Source organism: Oncorhynchus clarkii, chromosome 22 (assembly GCF_045791955.1).
Source record: "Oncorhynchus clarkii lewisi isolate Uvic-CL-2024 chromosome 22, UVic_Ocla_1.0, whole genome shotgun sequence".
NCBI classification, from domain to species: domain Eukaryota; kingdom Metazoa; phylum Chordata; class Actinopteri; order Salmoniformes; family Salmonidae; genus Oncorhynchus; species Oncorhynchus clarkii.
In genome coordinates this window covers 8,425,399-8,436,295 of record NC_092168.1, presented here as the reverse complement: position 1 = coordinate 8,436,295, position 10,897 = coordinate 8,425,399, and the positions used below count along the sequence as shown (strand labels likewise).

At 41.3% G+C, this 10,897-nt stretch overlaps 1 protein-coding gene across 5 annotated transcripts in view; it reads right to left on the bottom strand.

Moving 5' to 3' along the window:
• Positions 1-10,897, bottom strand: part of LOC139380281 (growth factor receptor-bound protein 14-like) — a 61,273-nt gene that overhangs the window by 14,314 nt on the left and 36,062 nt on the right. For 2 of the 5 annotated variants that reach the window (XM_071122844.1, XM_071122843.1), the window contains one exon: positions 3,851-4,007. In XM_071122844.1, coding sequence (XP_070978945.1) covers positions 3,851-4,007 — 157 coding nt within the window. Of the gene's footprint in view, positions 1-3,850; positions 4,008-4,773; positions 5,387-9,567; positions 9,908-10,897 lie in introns of those variants that run through there. The other 3 variants (XM_071122846.1, XM_071122847.1, XM_071122845.1) reach the window with 3 other exon arrangements.

Below are 10,897 nucleotides of genomic sequence, written 5' to 3'. Positions count from 1 at the left end.
TAATAGCGTTTCAAACGTCACTCGCTCTGAGACTTGGAGTGGTTGTTCCCCTTGCTCTGCATGGGTAACGCTGCTTAGAGGGTGGCTGTTGTCGATGTGTTCCTGGTTCGAGCCCAGGTAGGAGCGAGGAGAGGGACGGAAGCTATACTGTTACACTGGCAATACTAAACTGCCTATAAGAACACCCAATATTCAAAGGTATATGAAATACAAATGGTATAGAGAGAAATAGTCCTACAACCTAAAACCTCTTACCTGGGAATATTGAAGACTCATGTTAAAAGGAACCATCAGCTTTCATATGCTCTCATGTTCTGAGCAAGGAACTTAAACGTTAGCTTTCTTACATGTCACATATTGCACTTTTACTTTCTTCTCCAACACTGTTTTTGCATTATTTAAACCAAATTGAACATGTTTCATTATTTATTTGAGGCTAAATTGATTTTATTGATGTATTATATTAAGTTAAAATAAGTGTTCATTCAGTATTGTTGTAATTGTCATTACAACAAATACGTTTTTTAAAAAGTTTAAAAAAAAAAAAAAAAAAAATCGTCATTTGCTTTTTTTTGGTCCTCCAATAAATCACTATCGGCGTTGAAAAATCATAATCGGTCGAGATATATACACACACACACACACACACACACACACACACACACACACACACACACACACACACACACACACACACACACACACACACACACACACACACACACACACACACACACACACACACACACACACACACACACACACACACACACACACACAATACATTAAGTATTGCACTTAAAAATAATGACCTGCTGCATTCAAAGATGCAACCTACAGCACTAGACTTAACGTCACTTGTGTCATCCTTGTGGTATTGAGAGAAACATGGTCATGCTGATTGTACATAAAGGAAGATAGCAATCTCTCATGTAGGAACTTTGTTATCCAACGGATTATGTGCAACTTCGGTCATCCTGTGAACCCCGTTCATTGTTGATCACAGCTATATTTATTATTTCAAGTAATCAAACTTTACTCATCCTTTGAACCTCAAATGCATATTCATCGTTCCAATGGAAAGCAGCGGTTTTTCAGGCAGTCATCTGGAATGCTGCACAGCCATTTGAGGCTGAGTAATTCCCATAGTATAACCACAGCCGGGGCAAGGCGGGCTGCCGCATGGTCATCAGACCCAAATCCTAGTCAGAGTCTATTACAGCCAATAAAGCAATGGCTGTCTAGTATCGTTAGAGAATAAAAAAAGAAGGTATAATTTCATCGCCACATAAGCACTGCATTAAGCACTGAAAGGGCTTAGAGAATGAATAATGCAAAAATTGTACATCTAAGTCGAGTAGCACTTCATTACAAACTCAGTGAAAGCAGATGTGCTTCTGTTATAGAAGTAGTTTGAAGTGCAAGCTTTATTTGGCTTGACCAAGATGAGTGAATCAGGCCAGAGATTGTTAGAGGTTCAAAGGGCTCTAAAAGGTCGAGAGGAACTAATTAGTCTATCCCAAATGGCACATAGGGCTTTGGTCAAAAGTAGTGCACTATAGTAGGGAATAGGGTGCCATTTGGGGGACAAAAGCAATATTTTATGTCAGTATGATATAACATGGCACAAAAGATGCTGAGATGCCTTGCAATGTAGTCATATGTAAGGTTCTTTACAGGGTTGCAAAATACTAGTTACCAGGTTTTCCAGAAACCCAGGTTAGAGTATGCCTGGATTTAGGAGTGAATAAGCAGGAAATCAAGGAATCCACCCACCGGGATTTCCAGAAAACATGGGAACCTTGGAACCCTAGTTCTTTATAGTTTTACGGCTTCTTTATAATGACAACAGTCTGTTAGCTCAATGTTTCATCAACAGGAAACAATTGACTATTGGAATAAAAGAGGTTTGTGTTTTAGCTGACATTCTTTTCACAAGTTTCTTTTCCAAAGGGTCATTTGTATTTAGGGATTAATTGAGTATTTTCTGCCGAACAAAAAATATAAATGCAACAAAGATTTTACTGAGTTACAGTTCAAATAAGGAAATCATGGATCAGAAAACCAGTCAGTATCTGGTGTAGCCACCATTTGCCTCATGCAGCGCGACACATCTTCTTCATATTGACTTCAGGCTGTCGATTGTGGCCTTTGGAAAGTTGCTGGATATTGGCGGGAACTGGAACACGCTGTCGTACACGATGATCCAGAGCATCCCAAACATCCTCAATGGGTGACATGTCTGGTGAGTATGCAGGCCATGTAAGAACTGGGACATTTTCAGCTTCCAGGAATTATGTACAGGTCCTTGCGACATGGGGCCGTGCATTATCATGCTGAATGAGATGATGGCAGCGGATGAATGGCACGACAATGGGCCTCAGGATCTCGTCACAGTATCTCTGCGATTTCAAAATATCATCAATAAAATGCAATTGTGTTTGTTGTCCATAGCTTATGCCTGCCCATACCATAATCCCACCACCTGTTCACAACATTGAAATCAGCAAACAGCTCGCCCACACGACACCATAAATGCCGTCTGCCATCTGCCCGGTACAGTTAAAAATCAGGATTTATCTGTGAAGAGCACACTTCTCCTATGTGCCAGTGGCCATCGAGGGTGAGCAGTTGCTGACTGAAGTTGGTTACGACGCCGAACTGCAGTCAGGTCAAGACCCTGGTGAGGACGACAACCACGCAGATGAGCTTCCCGAGACTGTGCAGAAATTCTTTGGTTGTGCAAACCCACAGTTTCATCAGCTGTCCGGGAGCCTGGTCTCAGACAATCTCGCAGGTGGGGAAGTCGGATGTTGAGGTCCTGGTGTTGTTACACGTGGTCTGCGGTTGTGAGGCCAGTTGGACGTACTGGTAAATTCTCTAAAACGACGTTGGAGGAAGCTTATGGTAGAGAAATTAACATTCAATTCTCTGGCAAAAGCTCTGTTGGACATTCCTGCAGTCAGCATGCCAATTGCGCGCTCCCTCAAAACTTGAGACATCTGCAGCACTGTGTTGTCTGACAAAATTGCACATTTTAGAGTGGCCTTTTATGTCCAGCACAAGGTGTACCTGTGTAATAATCATGCAGTTTAATCAGCTTCTTGATATGCGACACCAGTCAGGTGGATGAATTATCTTGGCAAAGGATAAATGCTCACTAACAGGGAAGTAAACAAATCTGTGCACACAATTTGACCGAAATAAGCTTTTTGTGTACATGGAACATTTCTGGGATCTTTGACATCAGCTCATGAAACATGGGACCAACACTTTACATGTTGCGTTTATATTCTTGTTCAGTTAAGCTCATCTGAAATGAACACTTAAAAAAATATATAATTCCACATTACAGTCAAGGAGAGACTGCAACACTGCAGACTTTAGGACACACCTTACTAAACTGGTTGAATGATAACAGCACATTTCCAGCAAATTCAATGCTTTCAAGACTCAAGGAAATAATGAACAGAACAGATGGATAAGTTGTGCAATGTAAGCTGCTGAGAAATGGTAAGGCTACACCTGTAGGAAGATTGGAGTCACCGTTGCTGTACGATTAACTCCTTGCTGATCAACTTGGTGGTATCTTTCCAAAGAGCAGAATCACACTGCAGTGTGCCACAGAAAGAAGTACAAAATAAAAAATAAACTGTATCCGGTTTAGGGTTATGCACTCACTAAACCAAATCTTGTGCACATCCTCATCACTATTACGCAGTAATCTAAGGTTGTATACACTTTTTTTACGTAAAGGATTTTGTGTCTATTTGATACTGCACTTGTAAAACGGCTTTGTCTTAATTGCCCCTGGTGGGATAAATAAAGTCGTTTTGAATTGAATTCTTACCTATGCTTAGATGGGTGAGATGCTCAAACAGAGTCCAGCTGTGGTCGTCAATGCAGTGATTCTTCAGGACAAACAGCTGGCATATGTCCCGGGCTGTGATGTCAGTGGGAACCTCTACTGTTCGACTTGTATTGTCCTCATTATACACTTTGATTACCTGCAGCGAAACAAAACACATGGACTTGACTTGAACAACATATGTATCAGAAAAAGTTCAGAGCTTGCTTTATATGTACATTTAAAACACATACCACATATGTACATTAAATAAAAAAAAATACATTAAATATACATCAAACTTTACAAATAACCAACTAGGCAAGAAATAGTGGTCAGAAAATTTCAAACACATGCGATTTTCAAAATGTTCTCAGAGCTTTATAGGATATTAGGCATGTCAAATCTCATCTTTGTCAAAGTCCACGATAATTCTATCCCATAATCATCCAACCCACACACAAGAGCACCAAATTCTCCCAAAAGTTGATAAATGTATCCCTAACAAAGTAGCCTACTGCGTGCAGGTTAGAGTTTTTCCATCGTAAATCTTGTTCTGGAGACAGCTCTGCACTAGCTGGCACAGCCACAAAGTCTGAACATTTTAAACCTAACCCTAACCACACTGCTAACCCTAACTTAAACGTAAGACCAACAATTTTTTGTTTTCATACATTTTTATTTGGAATTTGCAGCCTGCCTATCTAAAATGGGAAAGCGACCAGTCCTGCCTCCAGGACAAGACACGACAAACATCAACGTGCCTACTGCGTAGCCTATTGTTCCAATTACCTTGTCCTTCTTTTTCCTTCTTCACAGCAGGTATATTACAGCTCTGCATTAAAAAGCTCTCAGAGAATCTCAACAGTCATGCAATATTAAACACAAAACAAGCTACTAACAAATCATCTGACATCACAACTTACCTTTCGGTTGGGAGACAAGACCTGTGAATTTGAGCTAACTCTGCAGCCTATATAGGGCTGAGTGCACAGCATTGTAAACCGGGCTTTTAGTGAGGAACATGGAAACATGCATCAGACAGGCAGACAGTGCAGAGCCGAACAGAACAGAGCCGAGTAGCGAGTCGGTATCAGCTGGGAAGCGGAAAGTAGAGCCCGCTCTCCCTCTCTTTCTCCTCTCTTTACTGCAGTGGGGCAGAAATGAGCTAATTAGAAAGAGCTGCCTCTGAGCACAGCGTTTTCCTGACTCCACAGATATATGTCACCGGGGCTATGGCCCAATCACCTGCTACCTTTCCCCCCCCCAAGTAAAAGAGCCCAGGATCAGCCTGCTCTGCTCCACACAGCCCAGGAGGAGGAGAAAAGAGTCAAAAGGCTCGCTCCCCCTCCCTATTCACATAGCCATGGCAATTCGAGTTCTTAGCATAAAGCCCTGCGTGAGCTCTAAAGCCATTACAAAGGTGCTGGTTAAATGTAATGCTAGTTGGGTCAACTCCGTCTAAAGTTGACAGGGGTGGGCGGGGAGAAGGGAGGAAGAGAGTCACAGTAAAGACTAACTGGCTGCCTCTTTCTGTGTGCATGGGTCTCTGTGCCTTGGTTTAAGGCGGATCGTGGGGCAGGATGCACCAGCCCTCTTTTGTGGAGTGAAACGAGGCCACAGTGCTCCAGCCGAGCTGGGGTCAGCGCCCTTAAGGAGCCCGCAGCGAATCACAACCACCAACTATGACGTCACCCTTCAATGAAGTAAAAAAGAAAATCTTGTTTTTAAAATGTCAGTGCCGAGATCCAAAAAACACGTAAGGATCCCCCTTTGCGGGTACCTAACAAAAGCCAAGGGACTGCATTACTGGGATTACTTTAATGTCCTTTTGGTGAGTGGTCTGTACAGTACAGACGGACAAGCTAACAATGACACACTAATCATCTCATACATTGCAGTAACACTGAAGTCACTGAGGTTGAAGTAGAAAGCCGAAGATGATAATCTCAAAGCCCAGAGCACTTACTGTATAAAACATTACATTGCATCCAATGCATTTCCAGGGGTAGAAATGACAAAAGCAACAAACACAAAAACACACAAAAAAAGATGAAAACTGTGTGAAGGAGCCTCTAAATCAGGCTGTGGAAAAAAACATCTAGGCAGGAATCTAGTTGTGTCCCTCTGTGGAAGTCACTTCCTGAGAATTTGCCAAATCAAATCTCCAAAGGATCGTGTTTCATGGAGGAACAGGGCAGGGTTTGTCAGGGGGTGAAACAGCTTTTACTGCGTTACTCCTGCAGATGACGGGTTGACATTAGTTCCTCCACACAAATACACTGGACACGATGCTACCTTACACAAGGTTTAGGATTTGTGTGTCAGGAAGATATCTGAATATATGTACAGGAAAACCCTAGTAAAAAAAAATGATAAAGGATTTGCGATTTTTCCAATAGAATCCTGTAGGGTTTTTTGTTCCACCTCTTTCAGAATCCTATTAGACTGCTTTTTCCCCCCGATTGGAAATCAAAAGTAATCATATTGGATCCTATAGGATTCTCGCAATCCTAAAATATTTAGTATCAGTCCTTAATGGACTACTTTAAGTAATCCTATAGGTTTTTGCCTTGTAGGGTTTTGTCACCCCAATCAGAATCCTATTACAACTTTTTTTTATTTATTATAGTTTGTCGTCATTTGTTCCAGTGCAATACAACACGAATTACAACATTTTTGTTGATTGGAAACTGTTCTATATGACTACCAGTACAGTGCACCTTTTTCAATAAAACACCCAAAATGAATGATGACGGAAACATTTGTGTATTCATTTTGAGATATTGCTTCATCAATATAATACTACAGTATTATAGTATTATAAAAGTACTGTAGTGTTACGCCTCGATCACACCGACATTGCGTTTTGGCACACCAGAAGTACTTTAAAATGTCCAATGGAACACTGCATTTGCCCCACAGCATTGCATGGCAGAGGCAGTTGCAGTGCGATCTGTGTGGCGAATTCGTTGGATTTATCGAACGTATGCATAAAAATTGTATACGTAGACGGCTTGACCGAAATGGTAGCAGAAGGTGAACGTTGAACTTTTGTTGCACAGATATCCACATTCTGCTGCGTACCATTTAGCAAAAAGACGCTGTAGGTGTGATCGAGGCATTGTGCAATACTCCCTGTAGCACTCGGTCTCTTTATATTTAGCAATTTGGCCTGTATGTCCTTATTGGAGTGTTCCGCAAAGCTAGATATAATCTGTGTGCATATCTCTTGGCTAATATCTACGTTTACCCACTTCAGAGAGCTTTGGACAAATATTTGGTGAGGTTCTTGAAAATGCATTCAACACTCTGCAATAAAAAAAAAATCTGCTGAGTCGGTCCTCATTCGGTGTCCTGTATCTGGAGATACAAGATTGCAGACAGCAAAAAAGTTCACAACTAACAAACAAAAAAAACGTGCATAATTCATTCTAATGAGTCCTTCAACAGACTTGAGCCCACACTAGCATCTACATGCGCCGGCTCTCGCCTATGTCGATTCGATCATTGTTCAGAGCATGCTGGGATGTTTCAACTAGGGTTGAAATGACAGGCCTCGGTATCCATGATAAATCACTTTGGTCCAAGGGGAGTCAAATGAACGACGAAGCCAGATAAAATGCCACTGAACTGCTGCGTTCTGTATCAATGAGCACAAAGAGGCGCGTTCATCAGGTAGCCATGCTGCGCCATGTGCCCACCTGCACCTGCTTTAATTTCACAGCTCCGTTTCCGTTTGCCAAATTCCCTTTTTATTTTTATATTGTCATTACACTAATATAGTTACTGTGGATGCTTTACAAAAAGCTTTCCTAGAAAGACAGATAAAGTCTAAAACCTGCAGTTTTCTACCAATTTATTCTCTACCAATATTCTCTTCATTATACCATGTTCAAAGACGACACTAAAATATGACAACAAATCCGAAGAGGGTGAACACATAAGAACTACTTAATGCCTCAGTTGAAGTGAAAAAGTAGTCCAGAGCACATGCAGGCGACCTGGCCTGTGCAACTAAATACCAAAAGTGCATTTCAGTCCAAAAGTAAATGTGAAGTGTGCTCGCGATTTAAGTTCAGATAGTCAGTCGTTCTGGAACTGCGGGAACTTAACACAATGACATACACTGTGCAGGGACTGACATGGGAGAGTGCTGAGGGAAATAAGATAAGAGTTGGCCAACAGTGATAAGGTTGATGACAGGGCTAAGCAGCGCTACGAGCTTTGAACCAGTACTAACTGCAACCCAAATTTTTAGCCCCGGCCTTCCTCGTCGACGGCCAGGCGGTTGCACATACAAATTGTACAGACACTCTGGGAGAAAAGGAACATGGTCTCCAATTGAGACAAAAAAAGGGAGCGAAAATCCAGACAGACAAAAGGGCTGGCCTAAATATAGATTTGTCTATGCTTTGCTAACAACGCTATAAAAGTCCTCGTTATCTCAAGGACAGGGTTGCGGACACCGGTTTGCTAATTTGCGTGTGCTAGTTTTACCTTGAACTCCACTCCCACAGCTGCAGCTCTATCTGTGAGTGCCAGCAGTGGCCTCAGCCCTGGGCTCGGCTCAGTGTGTAACAACCATACATCCACAGTGCCCTTCACTACAGCAAAAGCACTGGATAAGCTCAGTTAACCATGCTACACCTAAACATGCTTGAACTCCCTGCCCGTCTGGACACAGCAGTCCTAGGTGCTACACTTGTTCCGATGCAGTCGCTTGGCCCTACTGCTCTCATCTTGAGGCATTTCAGTTGACCATTGTGCAGCTGCATATTCTGCGTTTCTGCCACGTAATGTCAAGCCTTTCATTTCATGATTAATGCAAAAAAACATTTTACACATTTAACAGTGGAACTCCTCAGTGGTTCAACAGGCAACAGGCTCACATGGAACCTTGAAATGGCTCACTCTAGTGTCATTTTTGCCAAACAGGTTTTATAGACCGTTACAGACACATATTTCAACCGGTCAGATGTTAACTATTCCAAATGACTTCTACATGTATCCTTGGCGTGATATCATCATGGCATTGGGCTGTCCAAGTCAGAGTTCACAGGGTCTTTTGAAATACGTGGACAAAATTGTGTTTTAACGTCAACCATGGGGGGGGGGGGGGGGGGGGGGGGTTATTCCCTCTCACTTTTTAATAAGTGCATCGACTGCAAAATTGTATCATATTTCTATTCAGCTGCTACTGTAGACACGCTACTGAGAAAGATCTAGGGAAGCGCATGGTGAAAAATATAGGCCTGCTTGTCTCTCACACACACACACACACACACACACACGCGCGAGGAGGCTAGCTAAGCTCCGAAGAAGCATAGTTGCTCCAATGACTGCCATATACTGTACCTCAGCAGTAAAGGGGAAAACATACTGAAGACAAATCTATGAATTTCATGTAAAAAAAATAAAAAAATAAATAAAAAAGCAAATGTGATGACTGATGGGAAACTGATAGAAAAACTGAAGCGCAATCCAAAGGATGAAATAAAAACTACTGTATCTCTGGACTGGAGGGTTTTTCTCTTCTGAACTCCAGGCCAAACTGGTTCAGAAAAGTGGATGAATAAACTGTTTTTCCACTTCTAGTTTCACAGTGGTTTAGTCGAATCCCATTGTACGATTTAACATGGACACACTACTAGGACAGTTAAAGAAAGCAGAAGTCATGCACAGTGTGGCAAAGGGGAAATTACAAGCACGTTTCCTACCCGCTTCTGAAGACAAAGTGGAGTAATGGCAGGCAAGGTGACTCTTCTCACATGGAAGTTCATGCTTCTTTCCTCAGTACACAACAACTAAAATAAATCATATCCATATATCGAAGTTGTAAATACTGGTATTGTATAGATTTCAGAAAAATCAAAACATGCAATGTCATACTTAGTATATTACCTTAATATGCAGAAGACTCTTCTCTAAGTGATTCTACTGTATGCTATAGAATGTATATTGTATCGTATATCTCTCTACACTGAGGTCGTGCCCAATGAATGTGTGAGACAGAGAAGTCATCGCTGTGCAAGAAACTCCTCCTTTGTCCTTGGAAATCTAAAAAAAAAATTTTTTTAAAGAAAGCCACTTTATCAAGCCACAAACAAGTCTTGATAAAAAATAGTTCCAAGACGGACTATAGTTTACAATGCAGAAGCTCAGAGAAAGCCAGAAAGCTAAAAACGACAGAGAAAAAAAAAATCAAGATTAAACATCTGACACAAAAGTGAGTAGGTGTATTATTTATAGTAATATAGTTGCCCATTTCTAACAGCTCAGAGAAAATATTTCCATTGGTACAAAAGCAACATGAAATAAAATACAAAATGCCTGAAAAGGGAAAACTGTGACGTAGTCGATGGCCAGTAATTTAGGAGGAGAATTGACACCTCCCCCCCCCCCCTTTACCAGAACGCGTTTGTCTATTCAACAATATCATTGTACTACAATCTCCTGCAATAAATCCAAATGTGAAGTGTATAAATGTTGTCAACTTAAGAATAAATGTAATTTGCAAATATGTCCACAAGAATATCTGGCAAATTATATTTGACATGAATTTACAAATTTAAATTTCTCCACATTTCGTATCGTAAAAAGCGTATAAGTCAAGTACAGCTATAGGCAATGGACGATAGTGCATCGCTGATATCATATCTATACGACACTACAGCAAGGAAAAGATGTGGTTGGCAAAGAGGAATGGGGACGCGAGGAGGAGTTTGGGAGACTGTATGAATTGGGGGCTTCAAAATAGCTCTGCGCCAAGTTGTTTCCACAGCGACAATTGCCACAATTCATCATCATCTACATCTGTTTTACTGTAAGGATGAACAAAGAAGTCTCTGAAATGAGCAGCCTCACACAGTATGCATTAAGAGTTCATGATGTAATAATGAAAGTCACTCAATGGTCTGATAAGGACGAGTTACACAGCAAATATGATGATGTATTTCAATAAATTTTTTGTCAATGGTAAAAGAGGATTGGGCCCTGACAAAACCTCTATTTTACTTCTGACAACGCTAAACAATTATATTAGCTCCC